The sequence below is a fragment of the Hoplias malabaricus genome, chromosome X2, assembly GCF_029633855.1.
Source record: "Hoplias malabaricus isolate fHopMal1 chromosome X2, fHopMal1.hap1, whole genome shotgun sequence".
NCBI classification, from domain to species: domain Eukaryota; kingdom Metazoa; phylum Chordata; class Actinopteri; order Characiformes; family Erythrinidae; genus Hoplias; species Hoplias malabaricus.
This window is the reverse complement of record NC_089819.1, coordinates 51,458,366-51,484,335: the sequence shown is the minus strand read 5'-3', so window position 1 is coordinate 51,484,335 and position 25,970 is coordinate 51,458,366. Positions and strand designations below refer to the sequence as shown.

The following is a 25,970-nucleotide window of genomic DNA, read 5'->3' as shown; positions in this document are numbered from 1 at the left end:
CTCCCTGTGTCTGAGTGGGTTTCCTCCGGGTGACTGTCTGTGAGGAGTATGGTGTGTTCTCCTTGTGTCCACGTGGGTTTCCTCCGGATGCTCCGGTTTCCTCCCACAGTCCAAAAACACACATTGGTAGGTGGATTGGCGACTCAAAAGTGTCCGTAGGTGTGAGTGTGTGAGTGAATGTGTGAGTATTTGTGTTGCCCTGTGAAGGACTGGCACCCCCTCCAGGGTGTATTCCTGCCTTGCGCTCAATGATTCCAGGTAGGCTCTGGACCCACCACGACCCTGAACTGGATAAGCGCTTACAGATAATGAATGAATGAATGAATGACTATACTAACCAGCAATACACTGTCACAGCTGGACAGAAAATAGTCCACCGACCACCAGCCTGTGGACAGCATGCTGTGACCACTGATGAAGGACTGGAGAGTGACTATAACAAACTGTGCAGCAGCTGTGAGGCAAATATACAGTTGTCTCTGACTTTACTTCTACAAAGTTTTCCTTCATGCGTGTTAAAATAGCTGAAGCAGGGCATTTTAGGCAGCATCCCAGCCTCCACTAATCAAACCTGTATGTGCTTGTGTTTTTATTAGTGCGGATACTTGTCCAAAAGACTAAACAGCTGATGTAGGCAGAGCGGACTCAAGCAGAGAGGAATGCTAATGAAACCCACAGTGTGCTGCTTCAGAGGTGCATTAAGAGAACTGTTTACCGTTATCCTCAGGATTTATAAACTCTGAGCTGTTGGTGATTGATTGTGATTATCTGCGTGTGGCTGGAGCTCAGCTAATTTCTATCTGTTTATGTATTTTTCTTGACTTTTGGACCTTTGCACGCCGTGTTGTTCAGTGTGATGAGGAACTGTCCTGTGCAGGAGCTGCTGTTTTTAGTAAAAGTGCAGGATGCCCTGAGGTTTATGAATTATTATCACATCTTCCTGCTCAAAGATAATGTATTCTGAATAGAAAATGTAAGGCTGAGCTCCCTGATATGATGTGGGCTCTTCTTATCCCACGCTCTGCTCTAGCACACCCACCATACAACCTTGAGATTAAAGAGTGATGGAATGTGACTTGTTCCCAGGAATGGGCCGATTTCCTATCAACAGTGCACAAGCAGCTCATTTCCCAAGGTCACACATTCCCCACCTTTTCTTTCGTTTGAAAGCTGTAAACAAACCAGGGTAAATCTATTGGACCTTGACAGTAATTACAAATGAATTCAATTAATAAATGAAAGGAGTACGCCAACTTTTTTCTGTCAAATCTAATCTGCCACATTGTCTCTTACTACAAATGATGCAGAAATAAAACGCAGATCAGTTGTTTGTTTTGGAATAGATGCAGTACATTAGTTAGGAACCCAGTGATGTAAAATGTGGGTTATTTGTACAAAATTTATAAGTACCCCTTACTTTCTAATATGTATTTGACTAAATATAAAATATTCTATGTGCCAGATGTCATCAGCTAAATGCTGAAGTTTAAATGTATGAAAAAATAATGTGCTTTTAACGTCATTGCACCACATTCATTTATTCATTGTCTGTAACCACTTCCGGTTCAGGGTTCATTGTGTGTCTGGAGCCTACCTGGAATCACTGGGTGCAAGACAGTAACACACTCTGGAGGGGTTGCCAGTCCTTCACAGGGTCACACACACACACACACACACAAACATTCACTCACACCTACTGACACTGAGTTGCCAATCCACCTACCAACGTGTGTTTTTGGACTGTGGGAGGAAACCGGAGCACCCGGAGGAAACCTACGCATACACAGGGAGAACACACCACACTCCTCACAGACAGTCACCCGGAGGAAGCCCCTGCAGACACAGGGAGAACACACCACACTCCTCACAGACAGTCACCCGGAGGAAACCCACGCAGACACAGGGAGAACACACCACACTCCTCACAGACAGTCATCCGGAGAAAACCCACGCAGACACAGGGAGAACACACCACACTCCTCACAGACAGTCACCCGGAGGAAGCCCCCGCAGACACAGGGAGAACACACCACACTCCTCACAGACAGTCACCTGGAGGAAGCCCACGCAGACACAGGGAGAACACAACACACTCCTCACAGACAGTCACCCGGAGCAGGACTTGAACCCACAACTTCCAGGACCCTGGAGCTGCGTGACTGCGACACCTACCTGATGCGCCACCATGACGCCTCATTGCATGGGCTCTGGGTGCAGTGAGCGCATACATATACACACACACACACACACACACACACACAGAGTGACAGGCAGCAATTAGGTGCCTTGCATCCATGGACGTTGAGGGATAAAAAACCCTCAGTCCCAAGCCTGCTTCTCTAAACTTTAGGCAACAGCTGCACCTTAATGGTGTTGAAGGGTGTTCATGCAGCAATGTAAAGAGCCGGGTTTTAAATACTAGGACTTCATTTTGAGTGATCGATACAAGAACAAGAAAAAAAAAGGGGGATATTTGTCATTGTGTCCATTTTCAGAATGCCTATGTACCTAGATGCTCATGAGCAAAAAATCTTTTGAGTAGACAAATAAACACGTATAATAATATTTGTTTGTGTTGTTTGTTCCCAAAAATCACCAGAAATGTGAGACATAGTTTGCCCCTGATCTGATGGTGTATAAGTATCCGGTCCTTAGTAGCTACAGTACCTTGTTAGCTTTATCACAAAACCGAAAAAGTTGACACTGTCTTGACTGATTGACCACTTTTGGCTTTTTGACAACTATAAAGTTGCCTTTTGGCTGAATCATCCATTTATAAATTGAATACAAACCTCTGCATGAAGAAAATATTCTGTTACAACAGCTCAAAGCGGCACATTATCCGATGATCCTGGCCTGGTTGGCACTCATCCAGTGCACAGTTTAAAGTGTGTCCAGCACTCAGTACTGTCAGCTCCTCATCAGCATGCAGCAATAAAGCAGACCACTGCGGGTCTTTGAAGCTCTCAACTAATGAGGGCTGTATTTCAATCACCTGAGGCAGAATACACCCCCGAAACCCCCCACTGTCACACTTCTGAAGATGTATGGGCGAACATCACATGTTTTTTTTTCCTCCCACAGGAAACTCTGGGATTGGACTACTTTCTGTATTCATTACCTTAATTACTCTTAAGCAGTAATTGTTGGGAAGTTCCTAGAAAGTTTTGGGTTACACTAGTACAGATACTTCTTACTGAGATAAAGCAGTGTCACTCGGTATGACTTATTTTTGGAAAGTTGTTGCCTGAGTGTAATATTCATTCATTCATTCATTATCTGTAACTGCTTTTCCAGTTCAGGGTCGGGGTGGGTCCAGAGCCTGCCTGGAATCATTGGGCGCAAGGCAGGAATATACCCTGGAGGGGGCGCCAGTCCTTCACAGGGCAACACAAACACACACACCACACTCCTCACAGACAGGCACCCGGAGGAAACCCATGCAGACACAGAGAGAACACACCACACTCCTCACAGACAGGCACCCGGAGGAAACCCATGCAGACACAGGGAGAACACACCAACTCCTCACAGACAGTCGCCCAGAGGAAACCCACGCAGACACAGGGAGAACACACCACACTCCTCACAGACAGTCGCCCAGAGGAAACCCACGCAGACACAGGGAGAACACACCACACTCCTCACAGACAGTCGCCCAGAGGAAACCCATGCAGACACAGGGAGAACACACCAACTCCTCACGGACAGTCACCCAGAGGAAACCCACACAGACAAAGGGAGAACACACCACACTCCTCACAGACAGTCACCCGGAGCGGGACTCGAACCCACAACCTCCAGGCCCCTGGAGCTGTGTGACTGCGACACATACCTGCTTCACCACCGTGCCGCCCATGAGTGTAATAGACTTGTGTTAATCACATACAGCCCTGAGATCGACTGACACCCAACCCACCTGCCGTGTGCCCAGTGGTTCCTAGTAGGCTCCATACCCTGATCAGGATGAATGAAACAACAGATGAATGAATAATTACATGCAGTGCAACTGTAGACTGAGCCTGCTGTGGTGCATATCTGGGCTATAATGGAAATGTGAGCAGATGTTATTTCATTACTTTGTTTTCAGTAACCACTCCCCCACCCCCACCCCAACCACCATACACACCATTAAGACATTTCACAAACCACAACTGAAGTTTGAACAATGATAGATGGCATCCTTGTGCTGTTACATTCGCATGTTAATCATTTTGATTGTATGTAATAATTGTCATTTGTGTGTATTTATGACTGGGGTTTACCTCATCCGTGTGAGCTGCCGTTGACGAGAATCAGATTAGCCCGAGGTGTGTTCGTGGAGGAGCCCAAGATGTGGTACACTTGTTGTAGAAAATATCTGTGCAAGCTGGAACAGGTCAGTGAGGCCCCCGAGGTCCTCGGCAATCACACGCTGGAGAAATGCTTAGGAAGTCTTGTTTTTATCAAGGCCCCTCAAAGGGGGGGAGACAAAACAATGCTTGGGTGTGCAGCTGATGGAGAATCATGGCTGATACATGCTATTTTAAGACCTGTTTCCATGGTCATAGATCTGGCCTGTCCAAGCACTCTTAATCACAGTTTCCAAAAGTGCACAGTGGCTGTTCATTGTTGGGGCGTTTGTGGTCAGTTGCACAACTTTACAGCTATATTAATACATATATACTAGCCTAGGATATCACTGATTTCCACAAATAACTACGGAAGATCCTGATATAAACACTGTTTAACATTAGTAACTCTCATTTGCCCTTGCCTTGCCTCCACATTACTGTCTGTTTAACCCTTTGTGTTGTTTTCTCTTTGGATGACAGAACTTTGTAAATTCTGCTAAACATTTTACCCTGAAATACTAGACCCTCATCAATTTTGCTCATGCACATAATGCTACAGTACTGTGCAGCTTTAGGCAGTTTTAATCACATGAGAAAAAGAGATTTATAAAGCTATTCATCACAGCAGGAAGTATTTATTTGCTCAAAAAACCCTAAACCTAATATTAGAATGTAAACAAGCAATGTTATTATAGCATACACACATTGCCAAAGCATTAGAGCGGGTCACTGTTTAAAACACTTTCTTTTTTATTGATTGATTAGTGATTAATTCACACACATTCATTCATTGTCTGAAACTGCTTATCCAATTCAGGGTCACGGTGGGTCCGGAGCCTACCCAGAATCACTGGGTACAAGGTGGGAACACATCCTGGAGGGGGCGCCAGTACTTCACAGGGCACAGGACACATTTGAGTTCCTCCAGTCACCCGAAGGAAACCCACAAAGACACAGGGAGAACACACCACACTCCTCACAGACAGTCACCCGGAGGAAACCCAAAGAGACACAGAGAGAACACACCACACTCCTCACAGACAGTCACCCAGAGGAAACCCACACAGACACAGGGAGAACACACCACACTCCTCACAGTCAGTCACCCAAGGGAAACCCACGCAGACACAGGGAGAACACACCACAGTCCTAACAGACAGTCATCCGGAGGAAACCCACACAGACACAGGGAGAACACACCACACTCCTCACAGACAGTCACCCAAGGGAAACCCACGCAGACACAGGGAGAACACACCACAGTCCTCACAGACAGTCATCCGGAGGAAACCCACACAGACACAGGGAGAACACACCACACTCCTCACAGACAGTCATCCGGAGGAAACCCACACAGACACAGGGAGAACACACCACACTCCTCACAGACAGTCACCCGGAGGAAACCCACACAGACACAGGGAGAACACACCACACTCCTCACAGACAGTCATCCGGAGGAAACCCACACAGACACAGGGAGAACACACCACACTCCTCACAGACAGTCACCCCGAGGAAACCCACACAGACACAGGGAGAACACACCACACTCCTCACAGACAGTCACCCCGAGGAAACCCACGCAGACACAGGGAGAACACACCACACTCCTCACAGACAGTCACCCGGAGGAAACCCACGCAGACACAGGGAGAACACACCACACTCCTCACAGACAGTCATCCGGAGGAAACCCACGCAGACACAGGGAGAACACACCACACTCCTCACAGACAGTCACCCCGAGGAAACCCACGCAGACACAGGGAGAACACACCACAGTCCTCACAGACAGTCATCCGGAGGAAACCCACACAGACACAGGGAGAACACACCACACTCCTCACAGACAGTCATCTGGAGGAAACCCACACAGACACAGGGAGAACACACCACACTCCTCACAGACAGTCACCCGGAGGAAACCCACACAGACACAGGGAGAACACACCACACTCCTCACAGACAGTCATCCGGAGGAAACCCACACAGACACAGGGAGAACACACCAAACTCCTCACAGACAGTCACAAGGAGGAAACCCACACAGACACAGCGAGAACACACCAAACTTCTCACAGACAGTCACCCGGAGGAAACCCACACAGACACAGGGAGAACACACCACACTCCTCACAGACAGTCACCCCGAGGAAACCCACACAGACACAGGGAGAACACACCACACTCCTCACACAGACAGTCACCCCGAGGAAACCCACGCAGACACAGGGAGAACACACCACACTCCTCACAGACAGTCACCCGGAGGAAACCCACGCAGACACAGGGAGAACACACCACACTCCTCACAGACAGTCACCCAGAGGAAACCCACACAGACACAGGGAGAACACACCACACTCCTCACGGACAGTCACCCCGAGGAAACCCACGCAGACACAGCGAGAACACACCACACTCCTCACAGACAGTCACCCGGAGGAAACCCACGCAGACACAGCGAGAACACACCACACTCCTCACAGACAGTCACCCGGAGGAAACCCACACAGACACAGGGAGAACACACCACACTCCTCGCAGACACAGCGAGAACACACCAAAGTCCTCACAGACAGTCACCCGGAGCAAGACTCGAGCCCACAACTTCCAGGACCCTGGAGCTATGTGACTGCGACACTACCTGCTGCACCTATGACGTCCCCTGCAGGCGTCTTCTCTTTAAATTCCTAAGTACACTAAAGTGTGCAGTCCAAACCTGATGTCATTCCTGTCTCAGATGAAATCTATGGAATTAAAGCTGAAGATGAACCCATCTCACCACAGGGCAGGACTGAGCTCAGAGAGGTGTGAAAAAGAGGGCGTTTTCCTGCTTATTTACCTATAGGGGATGTGTCTTCAGGTTAAATGTCAGCAACGGGTGTCTGCTTAAGATTATGTGCCAGCAAGATTTATAACTTCAGGGTTAGTAAATAGAAGGGGCGTGTCTTCTACAGGAGTGTGTCTCAGAGGAGGTATCTTAGAGGCTATGTATCTATGCGCGCATGTCATTACAGATATATGTCATCCACAGTGATGATTCATGCCTTCGTGTCCATAATGTTATCAATTTGAATACGTTGTCTTTAGGGTTTCATGCATTCAAGGGGCGTGTCTAAAGGGGTCATATATTAAAAAGTATTTGGGTTATACGCCGGAAAGGCTTGTGTCTTCATGTCTTTCGTCTGCACAGGGTATAACATTAGGGTTGTGAGCGTCAGGGGGCGTGTTTTCAGGGTTATTTGCCCTACGGGGGCGTGTCTTCAGCGTTGTATGCCTATGAAGGGGCGTGTCTAAGGGCTGCGCTGCAGAAGACAAGCTCGGAGGCACAGCTGCAGGTGGTCTGCTGTAGAGGCTCCAAATCTCAGGTCAGTGGGAAGTTAAACAGTAGAAGATTTTCGAAACGTAGGCAGAGGTTTCTTTTTTTCCTCAGGCAAAAGCAGACCTTACTAATGGATGTGCAGAGGTATTTTAATCCTTTTTTTTGTCTTTTATGAAGACATATGCGCTTTCTTAAAGAGTGGAACAGATTTGATGATAATAAATATGTAGTTTCATTTACTGCCAAACTGTAACAGAGTGTTTTTAATGGTCCCTTATTAAACATTTGTGTTGATGTTTGATTCTCTTCTCAGGTGATCTGTAGTGAACAAAAAAAAAGAGAGGAACCTTTCTGAGGATTTATGGACTGCCGAGAGTAAGCTCGCCCTTTTCACGTGACTTTTGAGAGCTGTCTGTGGCCAGAAGAGCCAGGTGGAGGAAACGTGCTGTGCTCTGGTTTGCTCTGGGAATGGAATAAATCACCTGTTCGCCAGCAGCACTGAAGGTTATATGGAGTTGATCCGTCATTTTTCGCACCTGGATCTTCTCCTCCTCCTCGTTTAGAGATTCCAGAGAAGGATTCAGCTGGGTCCTTTCTTCCTTCTGGTCAGCCGATCCACACATTTGGACTCTCTTGATAGTAAAGCTATAAGGGGACATGGCTGCAGTCAAGTCCACTGACAGTTTGGAAGCAAAGACCCTTGGGATCCCTCCTTTCCCTGGCTGTGTTTTAGCAGCTCACTGGTGAATTTGATGTCTAAGAGATTCTCTATCACAAGAACTAGGATGCCCAAATCACACAGCAGGTAAAAGTTACCTTCCTTTTATAAAGCTCTGTTTTATATTATGGAAAGTAAAGTAATCTTCAGGATGGGGGCCTAGTGACCTGCTTCAGAACTGATATTTGATCAGAGAATGTTTGATTCACAAGATGATGTTCGTGTCCACCAGGAGTGTGGGATGGAAGCATGGATTTAAAGTGTAGAAAAGTGTTTATAGTCATAAGTCTCTGTATTATCTTGCATGTTGAGTTAGAATGTCAGTTTCCACTGTGATAGTTTCTACAGCACCAGAGAGAACTAAACCGGTGCAAACTTTTGTGCGTTTTCCCATTTAAAAATTGACTATATTTCTTTTTAAAATTCAAAAACAACAGCAAACATTCATTTAATTTTCTCTTTTTCATTTTTTCATAATTTTTTGAGAGACCTGCTTTCATTTTTTCACAATGAATCTAAGGGATATTTTCTTACACCTCCAAAGTTGAGCAAAATAGTTTTTTTGGCGTTGTCTTACAATTCATGAAATCCCGTTTCCAAATGTAATACCTCTCTGCCATAACTCAGATGTTAAGTTTCCGTGCTCTACTGCAAATGAGAGCAGTAGATTTCTGCTCATTTCTAGATCCAATACGTTTCCTCAGTAATGCCTTCTTTACAGCTCTACATTCTTTTAGTTGTCTTCTCACATTGGACAGAAACATTAATGAATTTCAGATCTGAAGCAAGAGTGGCTCTTGATTGAAACACGACATTTTTAAAGGAACACCAAGTAATATTTTTTACCCCCAAAATTACAGATTCAAAGTAACTGTAACAAGCACTGAGCTGTAATAGGGAGAGAATAGAGCCTCTGTCGTTGCCACTCCAGTTTCAGCACTGCAGAAACTGCACTATATAACTGCACTTTTGGAGGAGCGTAGGAGGCCACCTTGTTTTAGGAGAGTCCTGTGAAAATGAATGACGTTCTACAACTGTATGGTGGTGAGAGTTTTGGTGCTCAGTGAGGTCTTGCTTGTTTGTTCAGAGCCTGATATTTTCAGGTTTTAATACCTTTGTTTTAAACGTATTAATAGTTGACTGTACACATCTATAAGAAATCTTCTCTAAATGATGATGAAGAAAACCATTGTGTTGTGTTTAGCTGTTGCTTGTATGAAGGCCTACGAAGGCCTATGAGTTTGTCACACAGCAGGGGTCGCATGCTCACCTGCTCTCTGCACATTTGAACAATGAACTGTTACTTACCTAAATGAACCCGGCGCATGACCTTGTCATTACTTTTTAATGGTGGGCCTCTTGACCCCAGGAGGCCTTTAACCTTAGCTCAGATATGCAGGACACTTCTCTGCGTGTTGTGGTGTTGTGCTTTTCGTCTTAGACGCCAAACACAGATTTTTTTGTGTGTTCCTCATACAAGTCAAGGACAGGCCAATATGCAGCTGATTAGAAAGACAAAGTACAGGTTTGGTAAATTATAGGAGCAGAGGGTTGAGGAAGCCCAGAGGAGTATGTTGTTCTCATGAGATGGTCTTCATGGCTTTGAAGTTCATGTAGCTTCACAGTATGGTTTGGCAATGTGGCCTAAGGTTAATGCAAACGTTTTATTGGTGCATGAATAAATATCCTTTTTAGTAAGTGACTAAAAATGCAGTGATGATATGAGGACAATCTGGAGTCAAAAGTCTAATTAAGTGAATATCAACAGTACTCACATTTACATTGATTTTCTCAGGATTATACACTGTGATGTAACTCATTTCAGTATGAGTATAGTATCGTCATACTGTCCACTCGTAGAAATAAACTCTATTTGATGTTTTCTAAGTGTGGAGTGCATGCGGATATTCGCCCACTCTGACTCATTCACTGCGGACGAAATGAAGCGAGTCTTGCTCCTCAGTGGACGGTCTGATCGCTGGAGTGTGGGGGAGATACGTATCGTTTAACTGGGCGGCTGCTGCTCTGGGACACAGCCAAGATCAGGCTTTTTTTTGGAAGAGAACCGTTTGAACTCATAAAAAGATAAGAAAAAGATGTGAGAATTAAGTATTTCCTGACAGAGGCTAAGCTGTGATCAGCCTTCTGGAAATGGGAAAAGGAACTTGTCTCAGTAGTGTTACATATATAATGACAGCGCACCAGTGCCAGGAACTAAGAAGGGGCATTCCCCAAACTGTAAATAGTTGTTGTGAAACTCCTAACTCAGTGAGTCATGTGCTTTGAGCCTTTCTGCAGAAGCTAAGCTAGTTTACATCCAGTTGTGAATTTTCTGTTTTCTAGCATGGATGTGAAGACAGTGTAGCACTATGTAATCTGAAGAGACTGGCTAAGAGATGAGTAGAACGTTGTGTTACAAAAAAAATCATTTACCACCCCACTTTCTCTCATTCATCCATGTAAAGTGTTGGATATAGAACCACTGCTGATATCACTGGGGTTGTGGACCATTTCTAGCATTAGTTACAAGGTGTTAATTGTTGTACTGTTGTTTGTGGTGTTGCTGGTGGGATTTGATTGAACTCCGGCAGTCCTTACCAAGCTGGTGTGGAAGTTAATGATCGTGGGTGTACACAGGGCATTCCTGACCCCATCTCCTTTGCCCTCAGGGCCCCATCCTCACCACAGGTCTGGCTGGTTTATGTGTTGTTATTAACAGTAGATCTATGACCAGGGGCCAAAACTGCTTTGTTCAATAAGATTGAAGAGCTCACAGTCTCACACCTCTGTCTAATGACCTCTCAACTGGTGTAGGGGAGTTTTGGGGGTGATATAAGTGAGTGGCTTATGTAATTGACTTATGCTGTTTGTTTTTATCTTTCTCTAGGAAACTGTCTCTGTGCCAGTCGCTTACACTCATTGCCCTTCTGGTGTCCCCAGTTTGCCTGTCCTCTCAGCACGTAAGACAACACCTGTCCCCTTTTCTCCTCATTAAGGAAGCCTTTGCCATGCTTGGGTGGCACAGTTTGAGACCGAACAATAACTCTGCACCATGTGAGCACAGTTTGTCCTCAGAACAATTACCCTGGATTACTTGTTGTCCATATTACATTCAGTGCTCTATCTCACTCGATAGTTGGGACCTGTACTAAAAAAATGCCTTTAAAGTTGAGCTGTTTGCATAGTGCAGAGCATGGTAATAGCATATTCTGATTGGTGTCTTTCCCTATCACAGTTCACTATACACCTCATTTTGTACCTCATCGATGCACCATTGGCATATTTCAGCACTGTTTTGTAGGTCTGTTTTGTCTGTGGAGTAAAATCTGGTCCCTACCGACATTTTTTCCCTATGCTCTGTCCTGTCCATCAAGAACGGTCACTACTGTTTCAAGGAAATTATTTTTAAGCTTGTCTTTAAGATACAGACACAGTCATGTCATAATTTAATATGTCCCTTGTATTAACACTTCTCAGCAGTCCGGCGGACTTGAATCAGTTTACTTTATGTGACATTCATATAAATGTGTGTATAGATTATTATTAAAAAAAACCCACACACATTAGGTTTAATTTATTTAAGATCCATGCAAATTACCACTGTGTAATACATGAAAAACTGCAGGTGTTTTAAAAGATGCAGGATATCCATCCATCCATTATCTGTAAGCGCTTATCCAGTTCAGGATCGCGGTGGGTCCAAAGCCTACCTGGAATCATTGGGCGCAAGGCGGGAATACACCCTGGAGGGGGCGCCAGTCCTTCACAGGGCAACACACACACACACATTCACTCACACCCTCACACCTACGGACACTTTTTTTTGAGTCGCCGATCCACCTACCAACGTGTGTTTTTGGACTGTGGGAGGAAACCGGAGCACCCGGAGGAAACCCACGTGAACACGGGGAGAACACAGATACAGGTTATGGAGGACTTTTATTAACCACACAAGACATGGTGGAGGATCAAAACCGTCACATCAGTATGTGACATATATTTCTTGATGTACAGTTCATAACATGTAAACCTTCACTTACAGCTAAAATAAAAAGATCATTTTATAAGAACTGACACCAGTCAGACTTAGTTTAGTTTACCTTGGCTGGTGTTTATGAGTCCCACAATGTGGTTACTATATGCACACAAGTTATCGCCCAGCCCTAAGGTGTGCTAAGTAACATGGCACCTTATACACACCCAAACCTTTATTCTCAGACATTTTCCAAAGTCAACATTTCTCCTGCTGCATTGTCTCTAAGACAAAACAGACATTCTGAAGGGTAAAGGTCGATTTCATTAATCCGGTTTGCCCACTGACCACATGGAGAATTGTTATCAACACTAATTGGAGTCTTAGGCTCAATAATGAGGCTGGTTTCAGGTCAATCCGTGATAGAAAGTGATGGACCGCAGTCATAAATCTCTGTGGTGGTGGTGATGGTAGTGTAGTCACGTCATCTGTAGACCTACGTGCTTTCAGCCACTTGTTATCAGGGTGTTGTTATGCTCAGATTAAGAGAATTGCTAAGGTCTGAGACCTTTAGAACTCATTCCACTTATCTTCATTTCCCTTGACAGAGAGTTATTTTGATGTTAAACTCCATCTGGCTTTGACTGGTCATGGATATATTCAGTAATAGATAAAAACTCAGTTCCAAATATCCACATTCACTTGTACATAATTGAACATAGTACAAAGACAAGATATGTGAATTTTTCCCTGCCACACATTCCAAACAACAAGTTATGAGGCATTTTAAAACTAGAAAAAACAACTTAAACAAGTGTTGTAATCATGCTAAATATGAATAACTACCCAGGAATGGCTAATCACTTGCTAAAAGTGCAACAACCAATAGCCCAACAATGCAGTTCTCCCTTCTAGATGACGTCTTTTTCAGAGAGCATTCAGCTGTTCTGTACATGTTGCGTTGTTTTCAGACAGATCAATTAAAAACAGTATAAAAAAATTAATTAATTAATCAAATAAACATAAAACATCGCATATTGTGTTTTGTACTGTTAAAAAAAAAAAGAATTTACTGATTCCTGTTTTCTGTTTTATTTTCCGATTTTGCTTCTCCACAAATTCTTAGCATTAAGGTTTTGTCTTTAACTTTGCTGTAGAGTGTATGTGTAGATTTAATCGGAGAAACCTGTATGAACTTCAGCATGAAATATGAACAAGAGCAGGGAACCTGCAACAAACCTTTAGTGGTAGACTTTGGGGATCCATTTTTAATGTAGTCTTTGTATCATTTCCTAGAGCTGCACCATGTTTACATTCCTCACAATATACTAAATGTCCTACAAATTAGATTTATGAGGTCTACCACTCTTCATTTTTTATTATTAGAATGGAAACAACTGCAAGTGTTGTATTAACAGATGAGGTAGGGTGCATACTTTGTGCTTTCACACCCTTTGCTGTGAGGGAATGAGAATGGCCCTCAGGGGCCCGATGAAAGCCGCTGCCTCTCCTCACTCTCTCTGCTGCCTGTTTGTCTCGGATCAAAGCCAGCAACAGATCTGAGAAAAGTGCAGTAATGTTATACTGCTGGACGATTAGTCCCCTCTCTGTGGCACTGATAGCAGCACTGCGTGTCTAATGGAGGATGACAGGGAAACCTCTGTGTTAGTGAACTAATGTGGCTTCCTCTCCTCAGCAACGAGGGAATATACAAATGCTTCCACAAATGTCACAGGCAGTCTAGCATTGCCAATGGACAGGAAATGTTTGGGGTCCACCTGATATCAGGTGTCCTGAATGCTAACGTTTTGGAGTAGTGTGTCTCTGTGAACTATCAGCGTACATTTCAAGCCGTAAAATGGTAATAAACCTTTGGTTAACTGCATTAGTTTTATAATTAAAGGGGTAATAGCAAAAAACAGGATGTTTACAAACCTCATGGCTCTAGGTTTAAAATCTCATTTTTTTGACCACTTTTAATCCCACTGATTATTAAAAAACAAAGTTCTTAATAGAATATTCTTTGGCTTTGATATAACTTTGCAACCCACCCTACTCTCAAAAAAATTACATTATTTGGTGAAAGAATAATTGAACACTAGCATAATGTCAGTTAGCATTTTAACACACTTGGATCACAATGCTAACATCGGTTTTTGCATCACTTACAGCCTGCATTGGCTACCATCACACTGGGTGGTCATATTTACCATAATTATTATAGATGAGTAATAACGCTGATCTCCTTATGCTTATGTTACTCTAGCTATTTAACATTAGTGAGTGTAAATGCTCATATTGACATAAGCGTGTCTGTTATTATGTTTAAACTGTGCCCTTTGTTTGACAGTTGTCCAGACAGGGACTTGGGCATGTAATTGGACATTCATCCCGAGTCCCGAGGCAGCTGTATTTTAAGAATGAGTGGGCTCAGTGGAGTGGCTGGTCGGAGTGTTCACGCTCCTGCGGAGGTGGGGCTTCCATACGCAGACGCACCTGCATCGCCAGGTAAAGCATAGAACGAATGTTAATTAATTAATGTTATTTTTAGTGGAAATGATATACCCCCATATCATTTACAATTGATCTGTCTTTATTTGTTGTTGCCTTTCAGAAATCCAATTGGAGGACCATGTATAGGCGAGCCAAGACAGTATAAAATCTGTAATACTGAGGTAGAGACAATTCTGTTCTAATAAAAATATGGTTTAGTTATTCATACCAACTCAATGATTCAAAGAATAGTATTACTATGACCTGTATGTGGATATGCCTTAATTACTTACTCTCATAGCTGCAAGACTAACTGATTAGTTTCATAGTAGTTACTGAGTAAGTAAATAGATTAATAACTAAATAAGCTTAAGGCTCAGTGGACTAATATACTCATTAAATAATTAAGTAATTCATTCATTCGTTCATTGTCTGTAAGCGTTTATCCAGTTCAGGGCCACGGTGGGTCCGGAGCCTACCCGGAATCATTGGGCGCAAAGTGGGAACACACATTAGAGGGGGGTGCATGTCTTTCACAAGGCGACACTCACTCACACATTCACTTACACACACACACACCTATGGACATTTTTGAGTCGCCAATCCACCTACCAATGTGTGGACCGTGGGAGGAAACCGGTGCACCCGGAGGACAAGGGGGGAACACACCAAACTCCTCACTAATATACTCAAGGTTTTGGAATGACCTAAATTAGAGTTTAAATTATAAGTGATATTTTACCATCATAAAGTGCCCTCTGTATAACATGATTTTGTCTTCAGAGTATGTAGTAAATTCTACTCAAGGAAGAAAATGGTTATGTGGCTAAAATAATCACAGCAGTGAAAGTACCATAAAATAATTGATCAGAAGTACAAAAGAACAAAACTACTTGGCTAATGAATAACATCAGGAACTCCAGTGGCACAGGAACTGAAGTGACTTAGACTCTGTATGTCTCTTTTTGACACTCTCGGACTAAAATGGGACACTGTAACCCCTAATTCAGTGGAGTGACCAATGAAAAATCAGCACATCCACAAAGAACAGCTAAATTAAACACAGATCTAGATTATTAATAGGAATGGAGTAAATGGTACATATTTTTACTCACTAATACACGCTATTATAAGTCATTTTTACATTTTGAAAATTCTCATAAAGCTGCAAAAGTACACGCACAAGGTAAAGTGTAAGTATTCGCTGCTCTGCTCATATTAAAAGTTGAGACTGTGTGTGGTGAACTTTATAGAGGAGTGTATCAGCCAAGCTGTATTAATCATACAGAGAATGTAGATAAAGCAAAGCTGAGGTAATGTAACCCTAACCCTCAGCGAGTACAGACAGGCTGTGTGTGTGTGTGTGCGCTTACGGCTCATGTATGGCTGTGTGTCTTCTAACTCAGGAGTGTCCTCCTGGATCTGAAGATTTCAGAGAATTGCAATGTAAAGCCTTTGACGACAGACCACTGGTAGCTGCCAGCAGTTACAGATGGACAACGTTTCATGGAGGTCAGTAAGTTGTGATATAGATGAAGGCCTATGATGTTTTCTCATCTAGCTTTATTAAAACTGCTATATGTAAGATTATATTTGTGTAAAAAATTGACCAAAATGTGAGATTTTTCCTTCTCTTCAAAGCATCCCTGGGTTTGTGAAAGATGGCGTATAAATGTTGTTATTATTATTTATATTTCCAAGGCAGCATGGAACTTATTATAAATAGTGATAGGTAGCTCCACATTTTCACATATAGATTCATTTCACTAGAGCCAGTGTACACATACACTCCAATTTTAACATGTTGAAAGGGGCAAAACCATGTCTTTACATGCATTTCCAGGAAGACCTTAGGTCTGATTGGATTACGTGTCCACACTGACGTATGTTACTACCTTCGCTTTTCTGTCCTAGGCTCTAACCCCTGTGAACTCAGCTGTCTGGCCTTGGGCCACAACTTCTACTACAATTTTGGGCGAGTCCTGGATGGCACACCCTGCCTAACAGAGCCTGGAGCCATCTGTGTCAATGGCAAATGCCTGGTGAGGGGAGTTTGGTCTTTCTGTTCCTTTTTCTCCACCTACTCCACCTCCTCCTCCTTCTTCCCTCTCTCCATGATTTTCTCTCCTTCACTCTCAGTGTTAATGATGTGTAGGTGTTGAAGTATCTGCCTGTTTGATGGTGAGTGTTAGCAAAAGGCCCAAGTCGTCTTGTACAGCAGACTTTGGCTTATCAGGCTTGACTCAACCTTTCACATACTATTAAAACACTCTGTGCTACAGAGCTGCAGAATATTGCCCCCTAAATTGTCCCCACACCTCCCATGTGGAGAACATTTCTCACTTTACACACAAGCACTTGGAGTTTTCCCTCATTCCAAGGTGCAGTCAAGTGTTTGAAGCGTGCACTTCCCTTCTATGCTCAAGGTCAGGTTTTCAAGTTACAGGGCAAATTTATGTTTTGGTTTTTAGTAGTTAAAGCATTTCACTGCATAACATTTTCTTGAATGGTCTAACCAAAAGAGTCCAACATTTTCACAAAGTCTGTTTCAGTTTTCTAAAAAGTGTCTATAAAGTTTATAAATGTATGTTGGGGAAATACATAAGATTTTGTTCCACTTTCTCAAAAGTCTAGACTCAAAATACCCTCCCTCTGTTTAATCCAACTTGCTCAGAAATAACCCCAGTGCATCCAACAATAAAGGCAGCATGGAGCTTCGTATATACACTGTTTAAAGAATGCACGATAGCCTACAGAAAGCTCAAGGTCCATGTTACAGCCATTTTACTGCCGGAGTGGAAACCGAATAAGCTGAACAGAATGTTGGTCCTCTGCCTGTAACCTTGTCCCAGGCCTCTTCTCCTGGTCTTCATTGTTGGGTCTAAGCTCCTGGGCTGTGTTTGTCTATGCTTGGGTCGAGGTCACTGCCTGTGATATGTCCGTGTGAATACAAATACCTGCAGGCTTTTCCACGGCCCCCCAACAGTTAGGTGGATATGCTCAGCTGCGACTGACCTGAAGACATTCTCTCATGACATCGCTGCCTGTTAAAGGTGACACCCTTTTTGTCTGTGGCAAATGCATGCGATGACCTTGGCCTCTTCTCTGTCAGAGATGTCAGATCTGAACACTGGGAGGCATGATTTGATGAGTTTGAGTAAGATCTTTTGAGCTTCGGTAGAAAAAGCTTTGTGCATCTGCTTTGTTTCGCCTCTGTTTTTGTCCTCGAATGTCATCAGGGTTTTATAGGGATATGCAGATATGTTAACCTTGTCTGCTTTTTAAAGCACAAGCCCTGTTTGGTGCTGTGGTCTGCATCTAAAGTGATATGTGGTGATAAATTGGGGGCTGCTATTGGGTTTCTAATCCTGCTGTTTTGGGTGTGTGTGTGTATTTGTGTATGTGTGTGCGTGTGTACAGAAAGCTGGCTGTGACCTGATCTTTGGCTCGCAGAAGCAGGAGGATTCCTGTATGGTGTGTGGAGGCCATAACACCACTTGCCTCCATCACCACAGTGTCTACCAGAGCAACAGCAAGGAGATAGGTCAGTACAGCTGATCCCAATATCATATTCACAGAACCAGCACCACAGTTGGACACTGCTGTGTCATAGACAGCACCTTAAAGGAACAGACCATTTTAAAAATATTAACAATACTAAGATTAGTAACATTTAAAGGAACCTGAACCAACAAGTTACATGATGTTAATTGGCAGGTACAGGCTTCCACTCATTACTATCTTTGTTATTATTTAAGTAAAATGATAATATGTTATGGAATGGAGCATTTAACATCAGCCCACTCTGAATCGATTTATTTACATCCTAACCTCGTGTGCCGTTTTTATTTTTTAAATTGTTAATTGTTAGTAATTTCACAATTCATATTTATTGATCACATTAGTTCTTTATTTTTATGTAAACTCAAAGAAAGTAGAATAAATGTGGAATGATCTGTTGTGCTGGAGCATTAGTACCGCTCAAGAATACACACCAATTTAAATATTAAGGTTTTGGCACCTGTACAAGGAATTCTTAACCTGAGTGGTTCCTGTAGCATAGTGAGTGTTGGAGGTATACACACACACACACACACACGCGCGCACACACACACTGATCAGCCTTAGCACTAAAATGATCCACATGTTTCTTCACTCCATGTCCATACTTTTTAGTGCTACAGCCGCACACTGTAGTCCATCTGTTGCTTTGCATACGTTGTTTTTTTTTTCCCATTTCACCCTGTTCTTCAATGGTCAGGACCCCTTCAAGACCCCCATAGAGCAGGTATGATTTGGGTGGTGGATCATTCTCAGCACTGCATTGACACTAACTCTGTAGGTTTGTGTTTGTATACTGTGCTGGTAAGACTGGATCAGACACAGCAGTGCTGCTGGAGTTTTTAAACCTCTTCAGTGACAGTGCTAAACTGGTCCACCAACCAAAAATATCCAATGCCCACTGATAAAGGGCTAGAGGAAGACCAGTAAGGTAGGTGTCTCAGAGTGGACAGTGAGTGGACACAGTTTTTAAAACCTCCAGCAGCACTGCTGTGTCTGATCCACTCATACCAATGCAACACACTTACACATCACCAGTATGTCAGTGTCATTTCAACACTAAGAACGATCCACTACATAAGTTATACCTTCTTTCTGGAGGTACTCTGGCTGCCCTGACCATTGAAGAATGGGTAAAAGGTGGCTAACAAAGTATGCAGAGAACAGATGAATTAAAGTCTTTAATTGTAGTAACACACAGTGCTTTTTTGTGGTTAGTGGAGCTCATAACATTGTGTAGAAACAAGTAGGTCATTTTAAAATTATGGCTGATGGTTGTACACAGAGATACACACACACACACCACAGGGCACTGACACCTCTGGCTTTGAGCTCAAGAAAATGAAACAATGCCCTCTTCATGTTGGCAAAGGAAAATTATCTACATTTACAGAGGAGAAAACATGAAGATAAAGCCAGCTTTGTCCAGTTCTGTTGAAAAGCCCTGGTTTCCTCTTCTAGGCAGCTGGATTTCCTAGAGTGGGATAGCAGATTGGGAGCTGCCAGGGCAGTACACTTTATAGAGGGTCAAAAGCCACCAGGGCGTAGAGCATTGCGGTCAAAGTCGTAATTCTCCCGTTCAGCTCCACATGCAGAAACTATGAAACAAGTGCACACAGTCATAAAAGCACACCTATACTGCTTTTCCATTGTGTATTTGAAGCTTGGGGCTGGTGTAGTTTAGTGGATAAAACTGCAGCCTTCTATGGGGGTTCCATTACCTGCTTGTGGAACCCAATCTCACAACATTATTGACAGCCATTGGGCTAGACTCCTAAGACTACATTTACATCTTCTGTAGAATGATTAGAATTGTAATTCTTTGGCCATACTCATCAATAAAAAAGCCATAAATGTTAATGAACATAGGTTCTGCTTTTACAGATGAACATGCTCTCAGCATGGTGCCAGAATTTCGGCAGAGCTAATACAAGCTTTTATTGTTTTATCTGTGTCTCTCACCAGGGCCATTTGGATACAATGAGGTCACCATGATCCCAGCCGGAGCCACTCACATCAGGGTGACCGATAACAGCAAAAACTATTTAGGTTCGAGCAATGCCTGTTCTTATGTTGGCTTGGAGACGGCTGTGTGTTTTTCATTACAAAGCTCATATCAATTTGCCTTCTACATATGTGATGTTATTCTATCTCACTGCATTGTGCTAGTGAGCCAGTAGAAGTATTAGTAGAAAAACGTTTTCAAAATAATGGAGATAATATATAATAATAAAAATAATTAAGAAATAATAACGTTTTCTGCATCTTGTTCTTTGGTTTTATGTCAGGGTTTTAGGATTAAAGATACAGTACGCATAAATGTAGGCACCCCTGTTTAAGTAATGTTTTTATTTGATTGTGTGAAGTAAGTACACATCTGAGAACATGCTTCTTCACGTTTTAATGCACAATTGTTGGTTATTTATGCTAAACTTAGTAAATAAATATTTAACACAGACATGTGAGTTTATTATTACTTAGAATCTGAACTAAACCTGGGTGGCGCAGCAGGTAGTGTCGCAGTCACACAGCTCCAGGGACCTGGAGGTTGTGGGTTTGATTCCCGCTCCGGGTGACTGTCTGTGAGGAGTGTGGTGTGTTCTCCCTGTGTCTGTGTGGGTTTCCTCCGGGTGACTGTCTGTGAGGAGTTGGTGTGTTCTCCCTGTATCTGTGTGAGTTTCCTCCGGGTGGCTGTCTGTGAGGAGTGTGGTGTGTTCTCTCTGTGTCTGCGTGGGTTTCCTCTGGGTGACTGTCTGTGAGGAGTGTGGTGTGTTCTCTCTGTGTCTGCGTGGGTTTCCTCTGGGTGACTGTCTGTGAGGAGTGTGGTGTGTTCTCTCTGTGTCTGCGTGGGTTTCCTCTGGGTGACTGTCTGTGTGGAGTGTGGTGTGTTCTCCCTGTGTCTGTGTGGATTTCCTCCAGGTGCTCCGGTTTCCTCCCATGGTCCAAAAACACACATTGGTAGGTGGATTGGCGACTCAAAAGTGTGTGAATGTGTGAGTGAATGTGTGTGTGTGTGTGTTGCCCTGTGAAGGACTGGCGCCCCCTCCAGGGTGTATTCCTGCCTTGCGCCCAATGATTCCAAGTAGGCTCTAGACTCACCGTGACTCTGAACTGGATAAGGGTTACAGATAATGAATGAATGAATGAACTAAACCTGTAATGAGACCAGGAGTTTCTAAACATTAGCATATGAGTAAACCTAACCTGTATTGAACCAATACCTCAAGGGGAATCTGGAATTAAACTACAAAGCCTACCAGCCTACACTGCACCTAATGTAATCAGCTTAAATGTAATCAACAAATATTTGTAATTTAAGTTGCTCACATTTTCTTCTCTAGCTCTTCAGAACGGACGCTCTCAGTTTGTGATCAATGGGAACTGGAAGATCAGTGTTCCGGGGGAGTATCACGTGGCTGGATCTAAACTGCTGTATCGCCGCTCTGCTGACACCTGGGAGAGCTTTGAGGTTCCCGGACCCACACAGGAGGATCTGCATGTTATGGTGAGAGACTTACATAATATTTCTAAACACTTATTCTGATGTATTTAGATAGTTGTTGACTAGTAGTTTCAGTTCATTAAACACAAAGTGTGTATATACTGCTAAAATTGGTCAGGTTCGTAGATGAGCCTATATTGCACCTACAATAATTTAGTCATGTACCGTATGTAATATTGGCATTGTGCAAAATAGTGATTTACATGTCACTCATCATTATAAGGTTCCTTCCTCCATCAAATGTAGTAAAAGGTTTGGCAGAAGTGCTCAAAACAAACCTGTGGTGAGATATATGATGGCAGTAAATCATCTGTAGCTTCAGTTAAAATGGAGTTATGAAATACCTTGGGAGAAGGACCATTCCCAGACTCCTCCTCCTCACCATTATGCACCATATAAAAACCACTCCTCTCTCCTCACCTTCTCGTGACGAAATTCGCACCCCACTACCACCCCTACTCCTCCTCTTTCACCAATGACTTTGCCCGGCAAGGGGTGTCCGGCTTCACTCTTCACTAGCAGAAGCCGCCCAGAACTCCAGCCCAAGTCCTTCTGAGTTCCCCTTTCTTGCTCTGCTTACATCAGGCATGGCCCTCATTTCTTAAGCTTCCTTTTCATTAGACATGGATATCTACTGCTTTAACATTTAGTAATGGTGAATTGTAATGTAGCCTATACTCCAGCCCATTCATTGCTATATCCAGATACAACAAAGATATATGGAAAATATTTTTTTTTGCTTCTGTCCAGCAGTAAAATTCACTGGTCCTGTGAATTTAAACTCTTTCCAGGTGTTGTCCACTGATAAAAATTCTGGGATAGAGTATGAATATTGGTTACCCCCTGATCTTTACACACTGTATCATGGGAGTAAAAGTCCACTGCGGGAGCAACAACACACATCACACTTCCTGCCCTGGGAACCACCAACCACCACAACAACAACAACAAAAACAACCACCACTAAAGCTCCTGCCACCATTCGGCCAAACTTGGGTAAGCACATTCAGCTCCAACTCAACTTTAAAAAAACTCCATAAATGCAGTAGATAGATAATAGATAACTCTACGTCTTAGATACATGGTTTTAAATGGACTTTAAAATATTAATATCAGGGCAATAGCTACACCTTTCCTTTGATAATGATAGATCTGTGTATGCATCCATAAAACACTGAAGCCTTCTAAAAGGACTTTGACATGGAAATGGTTTTCATAGCCGTGCCTCTAATGCACTTATATCTGTGTGTACATGCCTGATGATACAGAGGAATGTCTGTTAGCCGCTCCCTTTCTCCCCCCCCCCCCCCCGTGCGCTGAGTGATGTCATCACTCTCTGATGTTGATAAGTTGTCTGAATTTCATCTTTCAGGGTGTTTTGCTGAAATTGGTTTTGATGAGTGACAATATTTGTAGAAATAAATGTACATTTGCATATATCTAGGATATGACCGATGTGCCCTTGAGAAAGGCACCTAACCCCTAACAGCTCACTGGAGAAACTGTGTACTGTAAACTTTCTACAAATTATAAAGTGACTGGTCTCTCTCAGGTCCTGTAGGTGGCCGGCCCGTTAGACGTCCCTCTCAGAGGCAGCCAGGACCTCGCCTCGAACGAGATGAAGACCGAAGCAACTACCTGCCGGAGACGCGAGGTACAGGCCAGCACACGTCTCAGCTCCAACACTGACTCACCTGCAGCTTAGATTCATCTCAAATCTTTCAGCTTCAGCTTGAATCCTTTACCTTAAACACTGTGTCTGCTTCCTCCGCAGCTTACTGTGGTAAATGCAGAAAGGTGAAGGGACGTGGAGAGCGGCAGAAACAGTACTGCCTGAAGGATTTTGGTGAGATGAAGATTTGCAAATTACAGTGCAGTTTTGTTTCTTTTCTAGTAATTAGTTTATTTAATGAAGACATGCATAATTTTCCATCATGTCTTCCCTGTGGAGGAAATACGAACTTATTTTCTCTGTTAAAATCACTAAAACATCATTAGTACACAACTTTTGCATATTAAAAACACACTTACGAACCACTGAGAAGACAAAACATGATTTGGTGGTCAGCCAGTGGATACTGGCAAAGTATATGAGAATCTAATAAACCTGACCATCTCTTAATGTTGATGTTTGCTGGTTCAGTCTTCAGAGCCAAGGTCTTGGGGAAGACATACATTGGCGTGGAGACTCGGTATGATGTGCAGATCATCCACACGTACCGCAACCGCTTCCGTCTGGAACACCGGGAATATATTTGGGCACCAAACAAGTGTGACTGCCCCCCACTGGAGGAGGGCTATCAGTATGTGCTGATGGTGAGACGTCATATCAACTATGAACAGACACTTAATCGCATCCTGCTGGAAGAGGACAGCTACGCTCAGCCTTACCGTCCACGTGAGGACAGCTTACTGCGCCCCCTAGACGAGCTCTGCAGTAACAGAGGCCCAAGAACTCAGCCGAGAGGTTAGACCCTGGACTCCACTCTCCTGTCACAGTGCACTTGTTATATTCAACCCTCATTCCAAAGAATCATGGACTTCCACAGCCCATCTCTAGCTTTGAAAAGAAAAAGGTGTTCTAGGCAATTGCCGGAGGACTGGAAGTTAACCTTGGGATATGAACGGAACTGAACCCAACCAAAGTTAAATCTACTCCCTAAAATGAAGCACTTTAGGTGGATGTTATGACCTACCTTTAAAAATGCATATACCAAAGAAGAACATATTATTTTTATTATTAATATTATTATTGTTGTTTTTAATCACTGTAATTATTGTTGCCTTTCTGTTATATTAGAGAATATAATGACCTGAAATTCTGGGGGTCTGTATCTTTCCCCCACCTTTGGGCATTCTTGCTTTAGTCAGTTTTTGTTGGCCTTATTTGTATTTATTATATTAGTACAAGTAGTGTTATATAATATGCTTTTTATCTGTATTTTGTACTACCAATATATTTGCTGCTGGTAATGCATTTCCATTTACCTCAGTCATTTTATACATTACAAGCAGAAGCACTGACTCACCTTCCTTTATAAAGTGCTCAACTGAAATGATCAGAAGGAGAGAGCTAGGTATCTGGATTTAGGAGGATTTACATCTTGTATGTTAAGAGGATAATGATCAGCAGACATAGCGCTCTCCTGGAACTGGTTCTATATCCGTTTCCCACGCCCCCATTGTTTACTTGCACTATGTAACCTCACACTCATGTATTTACCTCTCCAAAAGCATGACTATTACATTAATAAAATGTTCAGTTTACCATACAGTAGTATTAAACATTAACCTTATTTAGAAAGGTGCATTATATAAAACCTATTACACGTATAAAGGGCAGCTTTAGTTCTCCTTCACAGACACAAGTCAACACTGTCCAAATCCCAAGTTTCTCCAAAATGATGACCATTATTTCGTCCTCTGCAAGTTAATGTAAAACATTTATTTAAAATTATTTTTGAAGCATTTTTATTGATCCATTCTCCATAAAAGTTGTGTGTGATATAAAATGCAGCTGCAGTGTTGTAATGATTTAGAAAACAAGAAAATAATTGTTTTTCTTTGGACAGTGAAAAAAATAGTACTCCCCCCCTACAGAGAACCAGCTCAAAATCTTAATGAGGTTGTTTTTCACTCTTATAATCTCCCCTTCCCTCAAATAATTGCACACAAACAGCTCATTATGTGTGTTTTGTTAAAAATATATTTACAAAAATAGCTTGATCTTTCATGACCATGACATAAAATGTGCTAAGACAAATCTGTAATTAGAGCTAAATGGGTTAGGATACTCAATACTGGTCTAGTAAAATCCTTTACATTTTACAGCATTTTCCCTCTCCCTGTGACTGCTTGGTTTTAAGGGGGGGATGGAAGAATGTGAGGGACCCTCCCCTGGAGCATATGGCTGCTTCATGAGTTTGACACAGATCACTGAGTGAAAGCACTAGAAACAGGATGTTATTCACATTAAAGAACATTAAATAATTATTGACAGTAAATAAATCTACAGACGAAGTGTTCTCTCTTTTCATAAAACAGATCTAATCCCGTTATGG

At 43.0% G+C, this 25,970-nt stretch overlaps 1 protein-coding gene across 2 annotated transcripts; it reads left to right on the top strand.

The window, feature by feature from the left end:
- The first annotated feature begins 7,622 nt into the window (after window positions 1–7,622).
- Window positions 7,623–25,529, top strand: LOC136677511 (ADAMTS-like protein 5). 2 transcript variants are annotated; one of them, XM_066655077.1, is made up of 14 exons: window positions 7,623–7,708; window positions 7,976–8,467; window positions 11,268–11,340; window positions 14,704–14,861; window positions 14,968–15,028; window positions 16,253–16,358; window positions 16,761–16,888; window positions 18,267–18,390; window positions 20,373–20,456; window positions 21,749–21,912; window positions 22,701–22,905; window positions 23,462–23,563; window positions 23,684–23,755; window positions 24,053–25,529. In XM_066655077.1, the coding sequence occupies exons 2-14, from the start codon at window positions 8,415–8,417 to the stop codon at window positions 24,379–24,381; spliced, it is 1,659 nt and encodes a 552-aa protein (XP_066511174.1). In that variant the 5' UTR covers window positions 7,623–7,708; window positions 7,976–8,414; the 3' UTR covers window positions 24,382–25,529. The 2 variants fall into 2 exon arrangements, with proteins under 2 accessions (XP_066511174.1, XP_066511175.1); XM_066655078.1 differs by having other exon boundaries at window positions 7,688–7,806.
- The last annotated feature ends 441 nt before the right edge of the window (window positions 25,530–25,970 follow it).